Here is a 25,836-nt window from a genome sequence, read left to right as displayed (position 1 = left end):
GGGTAAATACTTTGATCTTTAATCTAAAATAATAAAAAAGACTAATAAATTCATCAGTATGACAGTGTTTTCGCTTTCAATCTATCCTTTTGATAATAAACCTTTAAAATTGAATGCAGATATTCGTTTATTGTGGCTACATCTTTCTAAAAGAATAAAAAATATAGACAAATAAATTAATCAGTATGACAGTGTGATCGCCTTCATTTATCCTATTGTTCTGTTGTCTAGGATAAGACCTCCCCCTAGGTAACACAGACAGAAATTTTAATCAAAATCCAATACAAAGCACTCATAATTGGGGGCTATAAAAGGTCAACCATATCTGAGGCGGCCATCATTTGTTCTAGTCTTCAGAGCGCACGGCGGACCTAGGACAAATACCAAGGCCTGTGTGTCGCTTAGCTCCTTTCTGTCGCCTGTTTAAGGGAGTCAGTGCCGGAAGATGTCAATGTTGTATAGTGTGGTTGTCCTAGTGGTCTTGGTGGCCGCCTGGGTGAGCCCAGCCGCAGGTATTCCTACGAAATAACCTCACTTAATGAGGTATATCTCTCTTGTCGCGCCCTTCATGCCAGATCCTAGACAGTTATTTTAGAATTTGCTATGTTCTTTGAGATCTGCACCTTTTTTTCGTTGCGTGAGTGAGTGCGCTGAGAACATTACATATAAAGCAAGGAGGTCCTCTTAGATACAAGCCCTTGAGGCCTTGAATATCAATATCTTATATTGATTTAGACCAATTTGTGAGACTGTGGTGAAGCATCTGGAGGGTCAGTGCAAAGGCGATTTGAATGTGTTCGAATGTTTTCTTCTAGCTGAAAGCACGGCGATGTTTTGCGTGATTTTATTCTATTGCTGTAAAGGTATTGATAGATTTATGAGTGCACTTTTCAACATATTCCTCAATCAAAAATAATAAAGCAAAATTGTTTAAGGTATCGATTAAGATTTCTGTTGCAATAAGGTCAAGAATGGGATATTTCTAGTATTTTAATAGGATAAAATCGGAATTAGTAATGAATTCACGCACATAAAGAATTCGCTATGCATTTGATGTGAACCGTGTAATTCAGTTGTTATTTATGTCTACAATTAGTCGCACCGAATCGAAAGGGAGTCCTGATTGAAAATCAGTTATGGATCACGCGTCACGTGTCACATGTCAATCAAACCAAGAGCTTGTCGATTCGGAAACTCATACGTCGGGAATGTTTTAAATCTAGCTAAGCTGACCTCAAATAAACGCATGCCTCTTTAACAAGAGGTAGACTTTACTCTGCTAACACAGCTTGCTAAAATAAACCCTGTATACACCTATTGCAATAATTGTTGTCAGTGCAAATGGCAATTGGCGATTGGCAAATGGCAGTTCTTCGACCGAAAGTAACCATGCGTCTCGAAGAATATGGATAAATCAAAACGATTATCCAGCTACCAATGCTTGACTCTGACATTGCTGGACTTTATTTAACACCTTTAATTTTACGAATAATTAGTACCCATAAGCCATTTACCATTCCCCATTTGCACTGACAACCTTTTGTGAAATAGGTGTATAACTAAGGTCTTAATGCTAACTGCAAAGAGAGTAGTTTTCCTGGGAGTTGTTTAGAGGAGTAGCCGCGCTATCGGTGAGATTAAAAATCCGGTCCCACATAGGAGTTAAGATTAAAAAACCATCAAAAATATTTTTGTGATTACCACGTTCCTCCAATATTTGAATATAGTGTATTATAATGACAACTTTTCAAATCTTAGCTATTTATTAGTAGTAATGATACAGTATGAATAATCATAATATTATTAGTGTTCTGTTTTTTTTAGGGAGATGCTTCTATGTCATTAAAAAAAATTACAAGAGCGCATGCGCGTGATTTTATTAGCTCCCACATGGTTTACGTAACGATCATTCCAAGGTTATAAATATTTTAGCGATCCCATAACGGTATCTCGCTTGTGATGATCAGCCGCTCAGTGTTCTGCCGAACGCTCTTGCTCGCGTCTGCGAGAAATTGGTCATCTGAGGCTTTATCTTTTTGAACGGAAAAATATTCTGTTTTCACAGAACAGCAACGTTCTTATTTATTTATTTATTTATTTATTTATTTATTTATTTATTTATTTATTTATTTATTTATTTATTTATTTATTTATTTATTTATTTATTTATTTATTTATTTATTTATTTATTTATTTATTTATTTATTTATTTATTTATTTATTTATTTATTTATTTATTTATTTATTTATTTATTTATTTATTTATTTATTTATTTATTTATTTATTTATTTATTTATTTATTTATTTATTTATTTATTTATTTATTTATTTATTTATTTATTTATTTATTTATTTATTTATTTATTTATTTATTTATTTATTTATAAGGCTTCTACCACTATTACACATATTGAAATAGCGGTAAGGTTGACACAACAGAGCACGGCTCCAACTCAAGTGTAACCCTAATTAAATTTAATTATTTTGTGCTTGTCTATAACAAGGAACCATTAGAATGAAAATGCTTCACAAAAATTCTGTTGTGATGACCAAGCAGGGATTATCGTTTTATCAAGCTTCCACGTGCAAACAAAATTATTTTCCGGCCCGTATTGATATGAGCTTGGACTCTGATATTGCCAAAGCTTTTAATTGGTAAATCTGAATCTGTATTATAAAAGATCCAAGGTTATTGTAAATTTTTGACGAATTTGGCGCATCTGGAAACTAGTCCATTACTGCAGATTTTATCTTATTTTATTTATTTTATTTATTAGTATTATTTTATTGGTTCGTGGGTCCATTACTTATACCTGGGGCAGATACTCGCGATATTCATTCGTGTGTTTTTACAGGTCAGACCACAGATGCTGCCATGACAACAACTGTAAGGCCTTTCTTGTCCGACAAGCGTAAGTGACAGTGTTATTCACAGCGGCGGATCCAGGGGGCAAAATATCCCAAAGCTCTCATAAATCTGATTTAATAGTGTAGTCCATCACCTAGACCGGTCCGAGTACTCATTTTACGAGACCAAGCGGGCTTAGGCTCAATTAAAAGCTTGTTTATTCAGATTTTCCAAAATATCTTGGCGGCCAGGTGGAATGGTAGCTTTCGTGTAGAAAATCGAGTTCGAAGTGACCTTGGTCGATGTCGCACCCGGCCGCCATGTTGTTCGTAATAGGAAAACCTGCGTTATGAGCGGACTCTTATACAAACATTCCATTAAGCCCGAGAAGTATTCTCTATCTTTCTCTAGCTTTATAATTTTCTTTATAATTTTCTTTTAAGTGTATCAGTAAGAGATTGATTTAAGTTTTTTTCCGTTTCTGGGGATATTTACGTTAAGTTGCGTGATAGTTAAACAAGGTAGGTACTTCATGTATGGCTCATTCTGATGTACGGACCACAAGCGAAGTTTATGTGCGAGCATAGTAAATTCGTCGCGATGCTCTCTTGCCTCTCTATGTATCCCTGTATCCCTACAAGCCTCTCCCTAGAATCCCTACAAGCCTCTCCCTCTTATCCCTACAAGAGCATCTTCCTCGTATCCTTAAAAGCCTCTCCCTCGTATCCCTACAAGCCCCTCCCTCCTATCCTTTAAAGCCTCTCCGTCGTATCCCTACAAGCCTCTCCCTCGTATCCCTACCAGCCTGTCCCTCGTATCCCTACAAGCCTCTCCCTCGTATCCCTACAAGCCTCTCCTTCGTATCCCTACAAGCCTCTCCTTCGTATCCCTACAAGCCTCTCCCTCGTATCCCTACAAGCCCCCTTTCGTATCCCTACAAGCCTCTCCCTCGTATCCCTACAACACTCTTCCTCATATCCCTACAAGCCTCTCCCTCGTATCCCTACAAGCCTCTCCCTCGTATCCCTACAAGCATCTCCTTCGTATCCCTACAAGCCTCTCCCTCGTATCCCTACCAGCTTGTCCCCCGTATCCCTACAAGCCTCTTCCTCATATCCCTACAAGCCTCTCCCCCGTATTCCTACAAGCCCCTCCCTCGTATCCCTACAAGCCTCTCCTTCGTATCCCTTCAACACTCTTCCTAATATCACTACAAGCCTCTCCCTCGTATCCCTACAAGCCTCTCCCTCGTATCTCTACAAGCCTCTCCCTCGTATCCCTACAAGCCTCTCCCTCGTATCCCCACAAGCCTTTCCCTCGTATACCTACAAGCCTCCCCCTCGTATCCCTACAAGCCTCTCCCTCGTATCCCCACAAGCCTATCCCTCGTATCCCTACAAGCATCTCCCTCACAAGCCTCTCCCTCGTATCCCTACAAGCCTCTCCCTCGTATCTCTACAAGCCTCTCCCTCGTATCCCCACAAGCCTTTCCCTCGTATACCTACAAGCCTCCCCCTCGTATCCCTACAAGCCTCTCCCTCGTATCCCCACAAGCCTATCCCTCGTATCCCTACAAGCCTCTCCCTCGTATCCCTACAAGCCTCCCCATCGTATCCCTACAAGCCTCCCCCTCGTATCCCTACAAGCCCCTCCCTCGTATCCCTACAAGCCTCCCCCTCGTATCCCTACAAGCCTCCCCCTACAAGCCTCTCCCTCGTATCCCCACAAGCCTCTCCCTTGTATCTCTACACGCCTCCCCCTCGTATCCCTACAAGCCTCCCCCTACAAGCCTCTCCCTCGTATCCCCACAAGCCCCTCCCTCGTATCCCTACAAGCCTCTCCTTCGTATCCCTTCAACACTCTTCCTAATATCACTACAAGCCTCTCCCTCGTATCCCTACAAGCCTCTCCCTCGTATCTCTACAAGCCTCTCCCTCGTATCCCTACAAGCCTCTCCCTCGTATCCCCACAAGCCTTTCCCTCGTATACCTACAAGCCTCCCCCTCGTATCCCTACAAGCCTCTCCCTCGTATCCCCACAAGCCTATCCCTCGTATCCCTACAAGCATCTCCCTCACAAGCCTCTCCCTCGTATCCCTACAAGCCTCTCCCTCGTATCTCTACAAGCCTCTCCCTCGTATCCCCACAAGCCTTTCCCTCGTATACCTACAAGCCTCCCCCTCGTATCCCTACAAGCCTCTCCCTCGTATCCCCACAAGCCTATCCCTCGTATCCCTACAAGCCTCTCCCTCGTATCCCTACAAGCCTCCCCATCGTATCCCTACAAGCCTCCCCCTCGTATCCCTACAAGCCCCTCCCTCGTATCCCTACAAGCCTCCCCCTCGTATCCCTACAAGCCTCCCCCTACAAGCCTCTCCCTCGTATCCCCACAAGCCTCTCCCTTGTATCTCTACACGCCTCCCCCTCGTATCCCTACAAGCCTCCCCCTACAAGCCTCTCCCTCGTATCCCCACAAGCCTCTCCCTTGTATCTCTACAAGCCCCTCCCTCGTATCCCTACAAGCCTCTCCTTCGTATCCCTACAAGCCTCTCCCTCGTATCCCTTCAACACTCTTCCTAATATCCCTACAAGCCTCTCCCTCGTATCCATACAAGCCTCTCCCTCGTATCTCTACAAGCCTCTCCCTCGTATCCCTACAAGCCTCTCCCTCGTATCCCCACAAGCCTTTCCCTCGTATACCTACAAGCCTCCCCCTCGTATCCCTACAAGCCTCTCCCTCGTATCCCCACAAGCCTATCCCTCGTATCCCTACAAGCATCTCCCTCACAAGCCTCTCCCTCGTATCCCTACAAGCCTCTCCCTCGTATCTCTACAAGCCTCTCCCTCGTATCCCCACAAGCCTTTCCCTCGTATACCTACAAGCCTCCCCCTCGTATCCCTACAAGCCTCTCCCTCGTATCCCCACAAGTCTATCCCTCGTATCCCTACATGCCTCTCCCTCGTATCCCTACAAGCCTCCCCATCGTATCCCTACAAGCCTCCCCCTCGTATCCCTACAAGCCCCTCCCTCGTGTCCCTACAAGCCTCCCCCTCGTATCCCTACAAGCCTCCCCCCTACAAGCCTCTCCCTCGTATCCCCACAAGCCTCTCCCTTGTATCCCTACACGCCTCTCCCTCGTATCCCTTCAAGCCTCTCCCTCGTATCCCTACAAGCCTCCCCCTCGTATCCCTACAAGCCTCTCCCTCTATCCCTACAAGCCTCTCCCTCTATCCCTACAAGCCTCCCCCTCGTATCCCTACAAGCCTCCTTCTCGTATCCCTACAAGCCTCTCCCTCGTACAGGGTGCGCATCTCGGCTGCCAGAAAAGTGGGTAATTTCTTTTTAAGTAATCTTCGCGCAAAACTACCTTTTCCATGATGCCTTAAACTGCGCATCCCCCCTCCCCCTCTGCACATCTTGGATACACACCTGGTATGTTCCAGCAATCTCTATGGTAACAGACACCTGTCCTCGCCTGTAATTTGATCCCATTTACCCTATTCGCGTACGAGAAGATGGGATCTATGTATTGCACTTCTGACCCTACCCTTCTTCCACTTTGGTATTATGGTATGTGTCTTGTTACCACCTCTTTCGACAAGGCGCGCCTTCATGGGCGTTTAGCTAGTGTCTGTTGATTGCACGGGTCGGGTTAATCGTCCTGTATGATGTCTGCTTTCAGTGACGAGATAGAAAGATAGATGCACAAGCTGTCCCATCAACCAAACATAAATAACCACTAGATTTGTTTAACACCCCAAACAGTGGTTTGATCTTGATCACTTGAAGAGATTTTATGATCAGGTGATCAAGTCTTTATTTTTCTCACCACAAGAATGTGACGTTTTGTTCATGTGAAGTTATTGTGAAAATCATGGGGGCATATTGTTAGGATCAGGTGATGTCATTTTATGATCACGTAAATACTTATTTCTGCTTACTAGAATGTATCGTTGTGTTCATGTAAAATATCACGTGAATATATTGTTCTTATCACGTGAATGTATTATTTTGAATCAGAGGTTCACATTCGCTGCACACGCGACTACATGGAGGCCAAGATAATCAAATCTGAGATAAGTAACCTGGATACCAGTTACTTGCACCTTAACGATAAGAGTTGCCGGTCCACCGAGATCACCGACGAGCATGTCATCTTCCGCACCGCTCTCGAGGGGTGTGGCACCACCCATAACGTCAGCGATGACGGGAAGTACATCGTCTACTACAACTCTATTACAGGCGAGTAAAGACAAACCATAAATATTGCTTTCACGCGCACGCAGACACACTTGAGCGCATCTGTACCAGCAATCTTCTATTCTATTCTCTGGTTACTGAAGAAGGGGGGTGGGGGGTGGGGGGTGTCTGAGTGCCCTTTTTTTCCCCAACTCTTCTTAGCGGCCTCTGTCTACTCCTACATCCAGTTCCTGGTTCCATAGTATCCCGTTTCCGGTATGTGACCCAAGACCTGTTATAGGCCTAAGGGGTCTAAGGATTCAGGACAAAAGGAACGTGATGTTTACTCCTTGGCCAGTTTTCATTTGTTTCTCTAATTGCTGACTTCAATTACCCGCGACTTGTGGATTATTTATCATCTCGCCTGCATTTGCAAACTGTTCGTTCTCTGTTTATGTGTCCTGCCGGTCTCTCTCCATTAGGCAGATTGGTAATCGAAACTGGACTTAAACTTTTCCTCGAAACGTTTTGAATCTCGAATCGTTTTCCAGGAAACATGAAGTCTCTTACGACGGAGAGTGTGATCACACGTGAGCACCAGGCCGTGATGCCCTTCAAGTGTTCATACGAGAGAAAGGTCGTGCTGTCAGTCGTCTCCTTCTCGCCGAGAGCCGCTAAACTCTACACCAAGACAGGTAAGCGGTTTAATTCATTGTGCTAAGGCCGATCATTTTACGCTCCCGCACATTACCAAGTCACAAAAAGCACCCATTTCCATTGGATCATTCAAGCAAGGAAACTGAGATATTTTCAATTAAATATCATCAATAAAGTATAACACATCAATCGTCGATATTTTCTGGCGAACAGACCGCTGTATTTTCAGATGTAAATAACAACAAAAGAGTGGTTGATTGACATTCTTTACAAGACCAAGAGACGTCGACCAATCACATGAATACAGCAGACATAAAAAATATAAGCCGATACTTTGAATAAAATTGATGCAAATATCTCAGTATACCTAAATGATGTTTGATTGATTGATTGGGGTTGATAAGTTGATGGGTGGTTTAACTGGCCCCGCACAATGTTTATCCAGAATCCTTGATGCTTATGTTTGCTTGCTTTACTGATTGAATGATTTGGAATGGCTGTTGGCTGGGCAGTTTATTGATTTATTAAAGTTGAATTCTGCTCGCTCCGATTGATCCTTTTTTTCCGCGTTCTCTCCCTAAGCGTCTTTTGGCAACTTCACCTTTTTCATGGACCTGTACAAGAGCAGCGACTACAAGCAAAAGCATAGCTACCCCGCGGAGATCGGCGTGGGCTCCCGCATGTACCTGGAGGTGAGGGTGCAGTCGAATGACTCTAAGCTCGCCGTGGCCCCCCTACACTGCCGCGCCACACCCACCTCCGGCTACGAGGACATGCCGCGATATGTCTTCATCAACGACAGGTAGGTATATGTAGATAATATTTAGATCAAAATAGCTAGGGCTAGAAAATTAGATTAACCTCACATTTGCACCAGAACCTAATTATTCAAACTTAGTATACAAGTCCATCAAAGGTCAATTTGCCTGACCTGCAAATCTCGTTCGGAAAAGTCGACGGCTCAAAAAGCGGACATATTCGGGGAATGAAAACCATAACACCTAAGCCCGGGGGGGGGGGGGGGGGGGGGGGGGAGGGGGGTTTGGGGGTAGTGGGGGTTGTTCCCATGTCGACCTGATAGGGAATTTTTTTAGGGCTCAAAATCGGGCCTCAGGTATACTATTGGGAGTACTTGAGAGAAAATAGGCTTTTCTATAAGAATTTTTTTAGGGCTTCCGGGGTATTTTGAGGGTAGCAACTTTTGGTGTGCAGGTATTTTTGGGGGTATTTTTCAAATCTCCTGACGGGCATCCCTATCAATTCAATCCTGAAACCCCCCCCCCCCCCCCCCCCCTAAAGCCCCTGAATATGGGATGGATAACAATGCTGTGAAAGCTTCTGTGTGGTGATGAGTCATCAGTATTTACTGAAAAAAATATGGTTAAAGAATGCTGCATTTGGTTAATCATTGCCATTGCAAGGCTGATACTCAGGCCCGTACGCAGGGGACAAAACTATAAAGCACAAGCTAGATGACTATGGTATGAAGCCAAATCCGACAATAAACGTCCAGTGGAGATACGGCAAAGGCATTAAAAAAAATCCCTCTTTGAACTCACCCTCTCCCCCCCCCCCCAACCCCCGAAAAAAAATAAGGTCCACTTTTTCGGATTCCGCACCCCCTCCCCCCAAGAAAAATCCTCGGTACGGGCCTGATACTTCAGCTCCCCCAGTAGGCAAGCCGAGTCATTGAGCCGTCACTTACCAGGGTCTGTTACGAGCAATGTATTTCTGATAAAAAGTACTTTTTTGTGCGCAGTTGTGCCACGGATTCGACGGTTCAGCTGAAGCACACTGAGACTGCAGCACAGCGCTTCAGCATGGGCGCGTTCCGCTTCCTCCCCGACTACAACGACGTGTACCTCCACTGTGAGGTGGTGGCCTGTCGCCAGGGGGATAAGGACTCGCGCTGTGCTGCGGGGTGTCCCAGGTCTGGCGGAGGGAGGCGAAGGAGGTCGGCAGTGGTAGTGGACGAGTTTGATTACAAGCTTTCGTTAGGACCGATCCGCCGCGCAAGTCAGACCAAGCAGGCATCGGGTATGTATGCTAAGATAGACAAACGGACGGACGGTAAAAAGATAGAGAGATAGAGGCGGACGGTAAAAAGATTGAGAGGTTGGCGGACGGACGGTAAAAAGATAGAGAGATAGACGGACGGACGGTAAAAAGATAGAGAGATCGACGGACGGACGGTAAAAATATAAAGAGATAGACGGACGGACGGTAAAAAGATAGAGAGATAGACGGACGGACGGTAAAAAGACAGAGAGATAGACGGATGGACGGTAAAAAGATAGAGAGATCGATGGACGGACGGTAAAATGATAGAGAGATAGACGGACGGACGGTAAAAAGATAGAGAGATAGACGGACGGACGGTAAAAAGATAGAGAGATAGACGGACGGACGGTAACAAGATAGAGAAATAGACGGACGGACGGTAAAGGATAGAAACAGACTGACGGACCGTAAAAAGATAGAGAGACAGACGGACGGACAGACAAACAGCAAATGAATGGACAAATAAAGTCACACTGGCGGCAGGCAGAATACAAGATACACAGATGGACAGAAAAAAAAGATGAAAGACAGATTGGAAGACGGATATTTTCGCATATAGCAGCATCATAAAAATCCCAGTGGGCTCAGACCTAGCACAAACAGGTGAATTATTGATGATTTCGCTGGTAAATCGCCTGAACTCACTGCTCCGCGATTGAATTAAAAACAAGACTATTGACTCATAGCAGACGGACAAATGGCCGGGGTAGACCATCTAAACATTGTCTAAAAACTTTGTAAAAATATTTCCATTGTATTCTCAGCGCCCGCAGCAAACCCGCCCAGTGGCAATGTCGGCCTGGTCACGATCATCGCAATCACGGCCGGAGTGCTAGCTCTGATTGCCTTTGTCCTCGTCCTTGTCGTTGTCATGGTGATCAGACGTCGTCCAATGAATGGCAAGCATGACTTGCTGGTAGTCGCCGACGAGTAACCAAAGTTAAACTGACTCCTTTAAATTTCGATATGGTGTTTACTTTTAGAAAATGTTTTAATCATTTTTACTACGTTATACATTTTCTAGTTCTTGTTATCAATTGAATATTTTTTAAAATATAATCTGTAGTATAATTTGTTAAAATGTAACTATATGTTAGAAGTTGAATAAAGGATTTTGTTTTAAATGTGAGTTTCAATCATTGATGTTTTTGATATGGTTTTCAGATGTTAGTAATGGCAAAATATATAATTCGCTTCCTTGAATTATAACTCGCTTTCCTTCCCCGTACTTTGAAGATAAAAAGAACATATCCTGGCCCGAATTTAATCATATTTACAAAATGATAATGACAACAATATAATAACAACGGACTATCAGAGACTAGAGTCTGTTATAGATATGTATTGCTTATTATGGGCTGCTACTGGGCGTGGCCTTTTCCTTATCGTTACCATGACGATTGCGGTGACAAGAGCGATGACAATCACACATAGCAACGCCACGGATAGCCAAACAACAAGGGCCTCATTACGGCGGCTTCTGGCTAGCGGGAGGCCTGTGGAGAAAGCAAAAGAAGAGGATTGGGTTTGAGGAGCTAGACTTTTTCTGTCCATTCAAATGTTCACACAATATATAAGCAAGGAAAACCAAACGAAAGTTAGGGTTTTAGCATCCACAAGAGACTTTCTTTTTCTCTTTCGAGAAACGAAAGAGGTGTACTGACCTTTTTGTCATTTGTTAAAAAAGTCGTTTAATCTGAAATGTAGCTGATTTATATGGTGATCATCTAGGGCTGAAGTCTAAATTTCGCTACGAAAAAGCGCTAAATGCGCGAAAACGATAATTAACCCTCGGAATGAATAAACAGAAATAAAATCAGAGCTATGGTAAGTGATGGAGAAGCGAGAGCTTTGATGTCAAGGGCAAGACGGATAGCCCTAGGTGGTAAAGATAGGTTTTCGTAAACACTATTTTGGTCATTGTGAAAGCGCGTTTTCAATCCAACTCACCTGAATTATCTTCGAATAGATTCAGTGGTCCCAAGGTTAAGACATCCAGGGACTGCACCTGTTCAATAGAAGCTCTCCGCTGTCTCCCGTCATTGCATCCGCGAGCGCAGACGGAATCATTCTGTGACCTCGGGCAAACATGAACAAGGCAGTGGAGATAGATTTTGGACGAGCCGGTCATATTAACGAATCGAAAAGCGCTTATACTAAACTGTTGGACCGCTGACATGGTGTAGCTGTACTGCAGAGTCATGTCACGTGAACAACTGGAAACGGAATGAAACAAGTTTACGAATGGAACTGTGGGCGTGACGGATTAGGGGGTAGGTGAGATATGAGGCAAAGATTTGCCACCTCAGCGATATATTATTGCTGCTGTATGAGAGGGAGTGTGATAAAGATCACACGTGTAAGCTATCAAATAGGATATGCAAAATTTATTTTTTTTATTTAACGGTTAAATAAAATATGAAATTCTTCCACTCACCCCTTCTCTATGAACTGATAACTTCTAGGATCCTCATAGCTGCTAGTGGGCGTGGCACGACACGTGTCTAGAAATACCACTAGGCTCACGTCCGCCTTGACGACCACCTGCACGTACAGCGGTTGCCCTAGCAACACATGGACCGGGTACTCGTTGAAGGGTTTCTGGTATCGAGGGGTGTGGTAAAGGTCCATTATATATGTGAAGTTGCCACGTTCATCTGGATACAGAAAATGAATCAAGTCAGTTATCACGCTCATCTGGATACAGAAAATGAATCAAGTCAGTCGTGAGAAAGGTCCATTAGATATGTGAAGTTACCACGTTTATTTGGATACAGAAAATGAATCAAGTCAGTCGTGAGAAACGGAAGAGAATATGCGGCCAGTATTGGACCATATCAAGTATTTCTAACACGTTATTCAAACAGCCTCTATCAGCCGCCTTTTTGTTATCCTAGCAAAGTAACAAGTGTGAAAAGGCATATTTTTTAATTGAATTTGGTAAATAAGTATTAAACTTTGTTTTTAGATTATTATTTCGAGATTTTAGCTCATTATTTTTGTTCTAATGTAAAAAAGAAAATAATAACAAAGGTCTAACTGACAAGGTCTCTTTAACGGATAGATCTCTTTCCGTGTGTCCTCTAAAAAATACGCAACGAGGCGCAGTAAACTAAATCAGCAAACCGTGCAGTATGCATTTTCTGTCCATCTATTAAAGGACAGACGCACAAAAAATTAGATCTATTTAAAATATATAGATAAATTAAAACGTGCGTGTGTTCTCTGATAACACATAGACCCTTGACCAATCAAAGAGCGTAAGTTTCGTTTTAACTAAAGATATATTTAGTTACGTTGAACCAGCAAACAGCATGTGTTTTCACACTTACTTTCAGAACGCATAATAGTAATGAAGGAATTAATTTACAAGTCTTTTTTCACCTGAACCAGCAATTTGTAAGCTTAGGCTAGATGATGGTGGTGCGTCTGAACGTCGCATACCTTTAGTGGAGTAGACGATCTTTTTTCTCGGTGAAAAACTGATGACCGATAAAACCCTTTTCCTCGCGTACTTGCAGTCAAACGAAAACCTGATAAGTGAAAACAGTGTGAACCAAAGCTAGCCTCTTTTTGTGTGAACTAAGCCTTACCGCTTAGCTAAACGACGCTTAGCCCCTCGAGGCATAAGTTTTATTCTAGTCTGCCTGATAAACATAAAAGTGTAATCCACATTTCTTTTAGAGTCAGTTTGTCCCGACTCCTCTTCTAGTTTGTACACCAATTTGGTGTCAGTGTGAACCCTGCCTTACCTCGCTTTTAAATAAACCAAGCCTTTTAAACCAAGAATAAATTGCCTTTTAGGGTGAGGCAAAGCTAGAGCCCTTTTAAACCGAGCGTAACCGCGTATAATGTGGTCCAAGCCAACTTCCTCTCCTTGTAGTATCACATGCCTGACTTTTATTTAGTGCGAACCAAGTCTAACTCCCTTTCTAATGTGTACCAAGCCTTACTCCACTATTACAGTGAACCAAGCCCAGGTCCCTTTCTAATGTGAACCAAACCTTACTCCCCTTCTAATGTGAACCAAACCTAATTCTCCTTCCAATATGAACCAAGCCTAACTCCCCTTCTAATATGAACCAAGCCTAACTCTTTTCCAATGTGTACCAAGCCTAACTCCCCTTCTAATGTGAACCAAGCCTAACTCCCTTTCTAATGTGAACCAAGCCTAACTCCCCTTCTAATGTGAACCAAACCTAATTCTCCTTCCAATGTGTACCAAGCCTAACTCCCATTCTAATGTGAACCGAGCCTAACTCCTCTTCTAATGTGAACCAAGCCAAACTCCCCTTATAATGTGAACCAAGCCCAACTCCCCTTCCAATGTGTACCAAGCCTAACTCCCCTCCAAATTTGAACCAAGCCTTACCTTGCGTGATACTTCCTGGTGATAAGCTCGTGTCGCTCTTCCCAACTCTCCCCTTCAATGGCGTTGTAATACACGATGCTGTCTTCTGTCACGTTGTGAGCCGTCCCACATCCGTCCAGCGGTACTTTAAAGAAGACTAGCGTCTCATTTGTAACTACGGGCTTACAGGCGCGGTCACTCAGTCTAAGTGAGTCGATGGATAACCGTTCGAAGTACTCCATGTATAGCCTCACTTCCATGTCCTGCTTAGAGCAGATCACTTTGATGCCTGGGAGAATAATATCAAGTTTTTTTTATTATTCGTTTAAAGCCTTGACAGAGGTGTGCATTAGGGACCGTGTATCCGTTTCCCCGTGGCTGAAATGACGACGTTAAATGGGGGTCTCTTCTTGCAAACCGAAGCTTACTGACTGTTATATGGGGAGTTTGAGCAATTATAAACGGCAGATTCAATGTTTAATCTCTGTAGAAGACCAATGGGACATTTACATATTAACACCTATATTCACTTACTATGGCCCTTTCGCATGCAGACGGAATCCCATATCCTTTTTTAGGGGCTGTTTATATGATACCGGAATGAGTTTTATTTTGGAATGGGCTCATCCCATACCATATATTTCTCTGTATCTGTTCACATGATACCGGTCACAAATTTTCGTCGTATCGGAATTAACTCATCCCGGTTTTCGTTTTAGGCCGAGTTTTATATACTGGTATCATGTGATGACGATACGAACTTCGTTCCGTTATGAAAGTGGGGAATTTAACATTGGAGCCATTTATCAACTCAATAAAGTAAACCAATTGTTTGCTGGACATGCAGATATTGCGACTAATAAGCTAAACAATGTTTTGCGCGAAACCTGCGCGATCTTGTTTATTAAAACAACGCCCGCGCGTTAACTAAGTGTTTGACAGTACTGTTGTCGTGTGAACGCAGTGCAAAAGTCGTTCAGGTATGAAACTCATTCCGTTATCATGCGAACAACCCCTCAATTAATTACCTTCATATTTCGATTCGCCCGTACTATCCCCACTGCCGCCCTCTGTCTTCTGTACATCCGAAGTCCCTGTTCCACTTTCTCCTGTTCCAGAAGACCCAGCTCCCTGTGTCGTCATTTCCGGTACAATTGTCGGCTCTTCATCCTTCCCCCCTTTCCCCTCTGCTTTCCCAGCGGACGTATCTGATGACCTTGATGGAGAGGTCTTGTGTTTGGTGTTATCAGTAATAGATGGTTTGCCTGTGGATATGTGGGTTTTACCGGGTCCGGGAATTTTGGTTGTTTTTGTAGTGCTTCCATCTGGTCCCTTGGTCAAAGGTGGGCTTGCTGTGGACGTATCTGCCGCTAGTGTAGTCACGCTGGTCACTTGGCTCGCTCTTGTTGTTTTTCCCAACACGAATTGTTCAGTCGGACGCCTAGGTTCATCTGTGCCAACAGAGGTTTTTCTTGTGGTTGTTAAGATTTCCCCTGCGCCAGGTCTCATTGTGGCCTCGGTAGTATTTTCTGCTGGCTCCTTGGTCCGAGAGATTACTGGATCGCCTGGGTGACCCGTCAAGGTATCTGCTCCTGGTGAACTCGTACTGTACACTTCGCCTGACGTTATTGCTGCTACTGTTGTTGATGATGCTGTAGATGTTGTAGTTGGTGGATCCGTAGTGGTTGCCTGAGTGGTCGTCGGAGGTGGAGTTGTTGTCGGTGGTGGGGGTAATGTCGGCGGTGGAATATCTATATGAACAACGAAAAACATTTCTAAGATGAGAGACGCCGTAATCCTTGCATTGGTTGATCAACAGGCTCAATCGGAGGAGGGGAGTTTCTCCTTATTTAAAGTCGATGAGATGACGTCGAAGACTTCCAGTTGAGTGAGGAGCATAGTTATTCCTCCAGGGTTCACAACTGGACAGCAGATTCACTAACATGGCCACCACAACTAACTTTGAGCCTTCTCTTTTAAGATTAATATCATTACAAACTCGGCGTACTCTAAGATGCCTCTTAAAGAAACGTTATATCCTTCCAATATCCTCATTAACTTGGTCTACTTAATCATGGGGTAAAAATTTATAGAGATGGCATGGTGTTCTTATAACAAGGGTTCCTCAAGCCAGTGTTCTTAGAAGGGGGCTCTTCTTCACACAGTACTTGTTTGCATGCTGTTTAGGGCCACAGCTAGCACGGGACCAGGCTTTTACGAAAACTTTGCCTGCCCACTCTACCCCAGCAAATACAATGAATGACTGAAGCTTGCCTCACAAGCACGTGGTCTTACCTGTGTCGGTGCATATTTGTCCCGTTCTGTCAAAGCCTTCATAAGTGTAGGTATCATCGCAATTTGCTTTCTCAGCCGGACACTCTTGCAAGGCTACGAACAAACAAGAGTTACTAAACTTGGCATACCTTTTCTTCGCAACCGATTACACGAATCTTGATATAAATACAGAGCTGTAGCGGGCCTTGAAATATTTGGGGGGGTGGGGGGAGTGGAGGACACAACACAGGGGCATCAAGAAAATATTTAGGGCACAGTTATGCCCCTACTGGTGATCTCATTATACTTTTTCTAAAATATCGGGGGCACGTTCCCTGAAATAAGTCATAATAAAGAGGCCCGAAAAAAAGGAAATGAGAATCTTTTCTATAAGTTCAATTGCTGCGATTTTTAAATATTTTGTGAACTCTCGTCTTTTATTTCCAACTGCTTAAACGCTTTTGGCTTCCGTCGTTCAAACCAATGGAATATTTTATTTGGTGCTTTTTGATTGGTCAATGCCTTTTGGAGAAATGCTGGCCCCAATGAATACGCTTCAAAGATCCTGAATGACGGTAGCCAAAAGGCGTTCACCTGTTTCATATCGGCGACTAGAATCCGCAAAATATTAAAAAGAGCAGTAAGGGTATCAACTTTAAACAATAACGTCCCTACCTTTCAAGATACCTAGAGCCATTACCCCACAGGGCACCGCTTTGGGGATTTGTTATTGATGTCATTTGGGTTGCCCTGGGTACCAGAGGCTCGAGATTCACTCGTTTACTGTGACACCGGTCTTGGCTACGAGCGAAGGAGCGAAGCGACGAGCCTCTGGCTGCACGGCCTAGGTTTTTGATATTAATGAGTCACGCGCCGTCGTTTGTTGTTTTTTATTTTTCAACAAACCGGCTTTGTAATTACGACGTCTTTCCCTTAAAAATATCCAACCACGACCTCATTCTGTTCTTTCTTCAATTATTCTATATGAAAAAAAATTGAAATTAGAGGGTTTCTGAAATAGAGTTTTCTATAGATTTCCTTTCAGAAATGCTCGTCGCCACCATATTTGTTGTGAAAAACGTCCGGTTTTGCGAGTTACAAGATCACGTGTTATCAGTGACAAATCACAAAGCGCCATCGGAGAATTATAACCAACCAGCCAATCAACTCGCCGTGCGGCTAGAGGCTCATCGCTTCGCTCCTCGTAGCCATCCGCCGTAACAGTAAACGAGTAAAACTCGAGGGTTTCTTTGAGTCCGCACAGTGCAGCGAAATACATAATGATAAAGGTGTCAGCTTTTCGTTTGCTAGCAGCTTTTAGTTTGTCGGCTACAAAAAGCTGTCAGCTAAGAAGTAACAGGTTCTAAGGGGTCTGGTTAAAAGGGCACAAAATGTGGATTATTAGAAACATATATGACTGATAAAAACAAAAATACATCCCTGGAAAGGGCAAGGTTTATCAGACAAAAATATACTAAATACACTCACAAATGCTCCTGTATGTTATCCAAAACCCTGGCTGCCGTGGCGTGAGGGACTGGAACCGAATCCACAGTGACAAGGAGCTTGAAACGATCGATGAGAGTTCGGAGCATCCACAATACTTCGATATCGTTCCGCTATTAGTGTCGCTGACCTCGAGAGGGTCAAGGCAGTCCATGCCGATCCACCGAAAGATGACTTGAACTCGGTACCCAGGCGGCGAGGTGAGAAGCCACCTGCAGCGCCTGTTCGGGGAGGGCTGGGGGAATTCTGGGCTCGTTAGGTGCCCCGATGACTTATTGATGGGCTTGTAATACGAGTTGCAGTAGTCTGGATAAAAATAGAACTAGAATATGTCGAAATCGGTAACACAGGTGTTTTTACTCCCATAATTGATTTTTTTGGTTGAGGATAACTTACCTTTCGACTCCAACACAGGATCACTTGTGCATGTTATAGTGTCTGGGAAAAAAGATAAAGAGCTAAAATACAATTTACATATTTACATATTTTTTTAATGTTTTTCTTTGTGCTCTTATCCGTTTTTCTGTCCGTCTGTCTGTCTGTCTGTCTGTCTGTCCGTCCGTCTGTCTGTCTGCCCGTCCGTCCGTCCGTCCGTCCGTCTGTCCGTCCGTCTGTCTGTCTGTCTGTCTGTCTGTCTGTCTGTCTGTCTGTCTGTCTGTCTGTCTGTCTGTCTGTCTGTCTGTCCGTCCGTCCGTCCGTCCGTCCGTCCGTCCGTCCGTCCGTCCGTCTGTCTGTCTGTCTGTCCGTCTGTCTGTCTGTCACCTACCAGGAGGTAGAGACTTGAACAGTATCTTCAACCGTCCATTAGCTGCGTTGCTATTGGATACCAGTGAGATAAGCACTCCACTACCACTCGAGTATAACACCAAGCGGCCCTTGGCGCACGGTCCGTAATCCACGAGTATGGCACTGGTGTCCGATACACCATCGTAGATAGTCAGGCGGTCTTTTTCGTGGTTGAGGTGAAGCTCATCAATGACGAATTTGATGCGATGACCAGCGGGAGCCGTTATTTGCCATGCGCAGTCGGTAGGGCGATGGCCACTAGGGAACGCGGGCTCTCGTATCTCGTCGAAGGCGAGGTTCGTATATCGAGCAAAAATGGAAATTGCTGTGTGGTTTATCGTACAAAGGTGGTCTGGAATGTACAGAGAATACGTAAAAAATGTGAATATTTGTATATTTTTTTTATTTTACTCGCAGACTACAAGACACCCAACTCACGGGTCACGGGTCCGCTTATGTTTATTTTCCGCCGGTCAACCTTACAGGGGCGCGTAGCTAGAGGAAGGCGCGTCTCCTCCACCACCCTCCCTCCCTTGGTCTTCAAGAATCAGTTCTAGAAGAATGGCCAAATCTCCCCCGCCCGTTTACTGTATGTCACAAGCTTGTCTTTTTACTAATGATAAGTTTTATAGATCTGTCTGAAAACAACAGAGTCAAAATTACAATGCAAAGCATTGGATTCAGTAAACATAAGCCCCCTCTCGTCTACACCCCGTGATAATGCTGTCACCTTTCTATCGATGAGATATGATACATGCTATACACAAAATATATACAATTTCCCAGTTAGCCCTTCAAACATCTGCTAACACCAGAAGGATGATAGACAAGGAAAGATTATTTAGCAGCTTGAACAAACCACTAATTATTTCCCCCATCTTGTAAACCACACGTGCTTACACGGAGTGGGTGACTTGACAAGTGTGTGATGATAACATGTCTTTAATGAGGGCCATAAAAACCGCAAAATCACGCTAACAGACAACACGGTTAACCATAAAAAAACATATCTTGGGAACCGGATGTGGTTAAATTGAGCTCTTCAGCAAGATCAAAGATCAGAGTCGATCAAAACCAGTGGAAACCTCCTAGCCGTTTTCTTATTAAAAATTTAGAACTCTTTGGTTTTCCCAGACTGAGAAGCTCCTTGCGTCGGTTGAGGATTTCTGCTTTCAATTATTCAAGATATTCATTCTTTTCTTACATGAATAACAGATGTAACACTGTTATCTGCTGATGTGTGATAACCTTAGTTTGGTCTTCGTATAGTTATCTCGCCATTGCTTTAGCTTATTGTGACTTCATAAGCCGGAAGCAAAAATAAATTATCCCCAACGATGGAAGATCATGGGAACTGTTTGCGTCCTATCTGCCTTGATAGCTTGATCTCGCTGGCTGCATCTTGTTTATGTGCTATAAAATAAATACAACAGGCTGCTGGAGGAAAGGTATCGATTGGTTGGTAGTTTTCGGCGGCCCTACTATTTTATGATTGACAGATTCATCATCCTGATGATACCTTCTTGAAAATTGAACATATATTGTTTCCTTTCTTGAATTTTGGTAGGAAGGCATAAACTTTTCCCCGAAAAGTTCTTAAAAGTATCCGATGAAAAATTCACAATAAGCTTGCCAATCAAGTCTGGTAACAATATAAAAAGTCTTTTTAGGTTTGTACTATTCTTTGTGTTACACATCGTGTATTGTATTCAATTGTTCTGTCTGTACATAATGGAATCCCGCTCAATAAAGAAATCTGGTTATTATGACAGTTTTCAAAGTCCCAATTAAAGAAGGTTATGTCCCCAGGCCGTGTTTCCCAAAGGTGTCTTTTAAAGCCAATAAACCCCCTGCAAATGAGATGGGCATCTCAGAATGGAATTAAAATCCGCTTGAATCACTGTGAATTTCAATCCCTCTTACAACCAAGGACAGCGCAATTGTTTTTAGGGATCAAGTAATGCAGGGAAAGGTGTCTTTTGATAAATAAGGAGAGTTTTGAATATTCAAAACAAAACAAAACATTGTCACGCAAGTTGTGACAACGGACGGAGTTCAGCCATACAAAATACACCGATTCTCTAAATCACATCCACTAAGAAATAATCCTAGAGCCCCTAACTCTGATGTGTCGTAGCGTAAGTACACAGTACGTATAAGTCTAGAAAATACGCGAAGGCGTCAAATTATGTGCAGCATAACTGTGTTCTAGGTAAAGGAATACTAGTCGTCTAGTCTTTGACGATGCGTAAAACTATTATAAGAAGATGTCTCATTACTCCTATTATTTTCTGCGCCAGCGAGACTCCAATCGACCAACAAAATCATTCAGCGGAACACCGCAAAACCCGCAATATGCAAACAACTGATTGCAATTGGAAGTTTGTAGATGAAGGAAAGATGTTTATCGTAGGAAGGAGAAATTAAAAAAAGATAATATCGCTAATATGAAGCATCTTGCTAAAGTAAGGTCCATCTTGATTATGCGAGTTCGAATTCAATAACGATGTTTTTATGACAGGTCATTAAAAAGGTGGTTTCACAGAATTTTTTATTCAAACAATAACGAAAATTTCCGATATTGCTTTTACTGGCCATCGTCTACAAAACTGATTTTAAAATAAAACTTGTCACTATTGCCGATAACAAAATAAACACAGTATAAAAAAGTGCCCCGTTCGTGCTTGTATGATAGATTTGTAATTTTATTATAGGTCTTAATCAAGAATAAAAATATGTTATCAGTCAGATAAGACATTAAGTTGTAGTGGTTCCCTCCACCCTGCACGCTATGCTTTATATTAAAATGCTATGTTTTTCTCAAAACAGAAAATTGCTTCTTGGTTCGGGCTATAGCTATTATAACTCAGAGAACATATCATTCGTAGGTGTTGTCCGTGGTTTGACAAGGCTGGCTTATTGTTCATTGCATATTTTTTATAGATTTGGTCCGCCTAAGCCAGCTCTATAAACTAGAACGTAAGGCGCATATAAAAGAAATATGGTCTGTTATTTTATCGTTTTGAGCAGCTAATCGGCCCAATCGCAAAACCTCAAGCATGGAGAGATCACCAATTTATGAATGTGATAATATGCTTAATCATGTATATATCTAAACAGTAAAAACATACGGCTATTATAGTACGCTTATCAATTTCAAAGAAAATTATCGTTCTGTGCAGCCGACTATTTACGATATTTGATATTATAGTTGGAGTTTTAGAATCCTCTTAAAATAAATTCTGCTGGAGTAGTATATAGGTGCCAGACACACTGCGTAAATAAAACAACATTGCTAACATTGATCGCGAAGTCTTAACAAAAAATAAAAGACACAATTACTCACCATCACTAGCGTGAATTCTGCGGGAAAAAACAACCGCTAAAAATACCGTCACTATCTGATGCATGACCTCGATCTGTCTACTCCAAGCTGACGAGCAAACCAGCGCCTTCTTCTATACGAATACACCTTCCTGGCGCTTCAAACACGGTCTTATGGTGTTAAACAATCACACCCCCTACATCGTAACATCTTACAATTATTCACTGCTCATTTGGGCGCTAACGCAACTCGTAAACCTCACTCCGTCTGTGCTGGCTTGCGGCTCCGCGGCTCACATCCTAAGAGTCACGCTACAGTCCTTATGTGGAGTTTTTTTGTGACTGTAAGTACTTTGAGACGCCATTCACGTATCAAGTGTTTTTGTGGTCAGAGGTGATGTTATGAAATGGGTTGTTTTCGGCTCAGACAAACCGTGTGAATGGCTCAATGAGTTTTAGAGACGATGTTATAAAAACAATCCGTGACCCTCTGGAACATTCAGTTGATTGGAGAGTTCGAAACCTAAGGAATTGAGTCATCATCCTAAGTGGATTCGAGGGTAAAATAAGGACCCTATCTATTAATCTATTATCATTAATCATATCGTCAGTATTATTGTTATGATTAATGAAGTTATACTTTTGATTCATTTTTACCTTGAGCGTACGTCAGAAACAGAAATAAAATGCATCGCGGGCTTAACTGTCGAGTCCGTTGTATCGCGACGCCGCATTTTTGAAACATCGATTTGTTTTTGTCTTTTGGGATTTTCTGTTCCGCCAGTCAAATTATTCTAACCCAATAAAATGCTTGCCATCTCTCGCCTAGAGCAGTTGCCTGGCTTTCTGTCGCGTTTTCGTCCAGAGGATAGCCAGGGAAGTGCACAAAGCGAGACTCTGATTGGCTCAGAATGGTTTTACTGACGGAACAGAAAACCAAAACAAATCGTGTTTTGAAAACGCGGGTCGCGATACAACGGATTCGACAGTAATTAAGAAAAAAGAATAGGCACCGCCACGCCCCTACTCGTCATTTCCTTATATTTTTAAAAATATTCGGGGGCCACGTGCCCCCCAGTGACCCATCCCCTGGTACGGCCGTTATAGAATAAAGTAATATGACTTCTTACCTTCAGTAACGCCTTCGTTATTGAGTGAAGACAAAATAACAATAAACTATTACAAAATACGCAAAAACAATCGTCATCGTAAGAAACGCGCCGCGCAAAGGAGCTTGGGATATTAGTTGGAACCCCTTTTCTCACTGGTTTATAGAAAACATTAAAATGCCAAGGCCCTGAGCCTGACTTGTATACCTAGTCAGGATGGTAGAGTGGAGAAGAAAAAGACATGATTTACCAAGGGCAAACCAGACGAAATGTTCGTGTATGGAATATTGTTTTTAATCTGTTCAACGAATATATCTGTAATAGCGAAGTCATGGCCAGTCCAAACTACATAGGCTGCTCCCTCAGCAGAACTCTAGAATTAATATTAGGAAGAGGCGGGTCTTTGCCATCAAAGCCAACACGCAACGTTTTGCAAAAAGTTTTTTAATGTTCAATGCCTCCACTAAATTTTTCGACTAGATATTTAATCAACGCAGTATAGATTTGATCAAGCCTGTAATTTTAGATTCATATTTTAGATTTTTAGAATTTTTAAGTATTTGACTATTGTAACAAAACGTAATTCAACCTATCTATCTATTAATCTATTATCATTAATCATATCGTCATTATTATTGTTATGATTAATGAAGTTATACTTTTGATTCATTTTTACCTTGAGCGTACGTCAGAAACAGAAATGAAATGCATCGCGGGCTTAACTGTCGAGTCCGTTGTATCGCGACGCCGCATTTTTAAAACATCGATTTGTTTTTGTCTTTTGGGATTTTCTGTTCCGCCAGTCAAATTATTCTAACCCAATAAAATGCTTGCCACCTCTCGCCTAGAGCAGTTGCCTGGCTTTCTGTCGCGTTTTCGTCCAGAGGATAGCCAGGGAAGTGCACAAAGCGAGACTCTGATTGGCTCAGAATGGTTTTACTGACGGAACAGAAAACCAAAACAAATCGTGTTTTGAAAACGCGGGTCGCGATACAACGGATTCGACAGTAATTAAGAAAAAAGAATAGGAAATGCAAAATCAAATGAAACTACTTTTAATCCAGTGAAATTATCAGAGACATAGCCGGAGCAGGTCTCCAATTATTGAGGGGGGGGGGGGGCACAATAGGCACCGCCACGCCCCTACTCGTCATTTCCTTATATTTTAAAAAATATGGCGGGGCCACGTGCCCCCCAGTGACCCATCCCCTGGTACGGCCGTTATAGAATAAGGTAATATGACTTCTTACCTTCAGTAACGCCTTCGTTATTGAATAAAGGCAAAATAACAATAAACTATTACAAAATACGCGAAGGCAATCGTCATCGTAAGAAACGCGCCGCGCAAAGGAGCTTGGGATATTAGTGGAAACCCCTTTTCTCACTGGTTTATAGAAAACATTAAAACGCCAAGGCCCTGAGCCTGACTTGTATACCTAGTCAGGATGGTAGAGTGGAGAAGAAAAAGACATGATTTACCATGGGCAAACCAGACGAAATGTTCGTGTATGGAATATTATCTTTAATCTGTTCAACGGATATATCTGTAATAATTGGAGCTGTTGTCATAGATTGATCTGGTGACGTTTTAGCCGTCATTCATAACAGTTTAGGCGATTTTCCTCCCTCATCTCGGTTTGTTCCGGGAGTTCCGTTTCTGTGTACCGGAAGTTGTTAAAGTTATTAGTTTATGATCACCAATTATGTAATATGTAATGAGTAATAGGATCGCGTATCATTGTACCAGGCACGGGGTGAGCTCGTGAGAGAGAAAAACAGATTGTAAAAGAGATTGAGAGCTGATTCGAATAAAGGGAGAAGAAAGTCGGAGATCGTGAAAACAGAGTGTCGTTTGGTTCGAAACATTACTAACACGGTTCACCTCCTCACCACTCGTAATAAAATACAACAGGGTAGGAAGCTCCACGCCCTGGCAAACTCACCTTCGACTCTTCGAGGCAACTTTTTCGGCAGAAAGCGGATAGCTTTATCCTACATGCCATAGAAGAATTATTTCTAAACACATCTATTCGAAAAAATAATCCAAAAGGCCAGAATTTCCCTGCAATTTTTCGCTGCAAAGTCGAAATTTAGCGTTCTTCTTGGGTGCTGACAAACGGTCGGCCCCCTGAGCGCGTTCGGGGCGACCTCTCAAAGTGGTGTTTTTTTCCGTTCAATTCTCTATAAGGACACCATAGTTTTGAGTCCGCTTTAGTTTTTTACTTTTAAGTTTCAGAGATTACGTCGAGAATTTTGATGTAAACTTACAGAAATGGCATGTTTAGTACGATTTTGCAGGCCGCCATTTTGAAAATAGGCCCAGGCCCCAAAACGCTTTAAAACATCATAGGTCTCCCGCGCTCTCGCCCCAGGCTCGTTTAGGCCATTTGGAAAAACGACTGCCATTGATAGATATGGACTGAGTACGAGCCTGCTCCAAAGTTAAGGGTGTTGGGACATATCTCGTTACTTAGCGATTCGGTTTTCTGGCGAGAAAAACGTAATAAAACAGCAAATACTATAATATATAAAAGGCGAGCATGATTTTTCACTAAAGGCACCTACTTAGCGACTTTGGCGTTAGTAACCAGGCCTTTATCACAAAATTTTATTGGGCATGTGTAGATGATTCTACTTCCGGTTTGGGTTTCAACTCTAACGTGCGGCTCGCGATTTTTTTTAGGCAGAGAATATTCACCTAGTTGCCGTCTACAAAACTATGTATCGATTTCCCGATATT

At 42.8% G+C, this 25,836-nt stretch overlaps 3 protein-coding genes across 3 annotated transcripts; 1 reads left to right on the top strand and 2 right to left on the bottom strand.

The window, feature by feature from the left end:
- Positions 1-284: 284 nt before the first annotated feature.
- LOC5507933 (ZP domain-containing protein) lies at positions 285-10,870 on the top strand. The gene is made up of 7 exons (XM_001628494.3): positions 285-512; positions 2,857-2,913; positions 6,870-7,091; positions 7,580-7,723; positions 8,268-8,487; positions 9,445-9,722; positions 10,511-10,870. The coding sequence occupies exons 1-7, from the start codon at positions 446-448 to the stop codon at positions 10,678-10,680; spliced, it is 1,158 nt and encodes a 385-aa protein (XP_001628544.2). The 5' UTR covers positions 285-445; the 3' UTR covers positions 10,681-10,870.
- On the bottom strand, positions 10,723-16,532 carry LOC5507903 (ZP domain-containing protein). Its single transcript, XM_032376651.2, has 7 exons — positions 16,393-16,532; positions 15,126-15,848; positions 14,119-14,386; positions 13,191-13,279; positions 12,184-12,403; positions 11,697-11,962; positions 10,723-11,242 (listed from the first exon to the last, which is right to left on the bottom strand). Exons 2-7 carry the CDS (start codon positions 15,604-15,606, stop codon positions 11,061-11,063), a joined length of 1,506 nt encoding a protein of 501 aa, XP_032232542.2. The 5' UTR covers positions 15,607-15,848; positions 16,393-16,532; the 3' UTR covers positions 10,723-11,060.
- An 827-nt stretch (positions 16,533-17,359) lies between these two features.
- LOC125572487 (cubilin-like) lies at positions 17,360-22,498 on the bottom strand. Its single transcript, XM_048733014.1, has 4 exons — positions 22,010-22,498; positions 18,644-19,015; positions 18,274-18,315; positions 17,360-18,183 (listed from the first exon to the last, which is right to left on the bottom strand). The coding sequence occupies exons 1-4, from the start codon at positions 22,071-22,073 to the stop codon at positions 17,846-17,848; spliced, it is 816 nt and encodes a 271-aa protein (XP_048588971.1). The 5' UTR covers positions 22,074-22,498; the 3' UTR covers positions 17,360-17,845.
- Between the last annotated feature and the right edge of the window lie 3,338 nt (positions 22,499-25,836).

Source organism: Nematostella vectensis, chromosome 9, assembly GCF_932526225.1.
Source record: "Nematostella vectensis chromosome 9, jaNemVect1.1, whole genome shotgun sequence".
In the NCBI taxonomy this organism is placed as follows: Eukaryota; Metazoa; Cnidaria; class Anthozoa; order Actiniaria; family Edwardsiidae; genus Nematostella; species Nematostella vectensis.
This window is presented reverse-complemented; position numbering and strand designations above follow the sequence as displayed.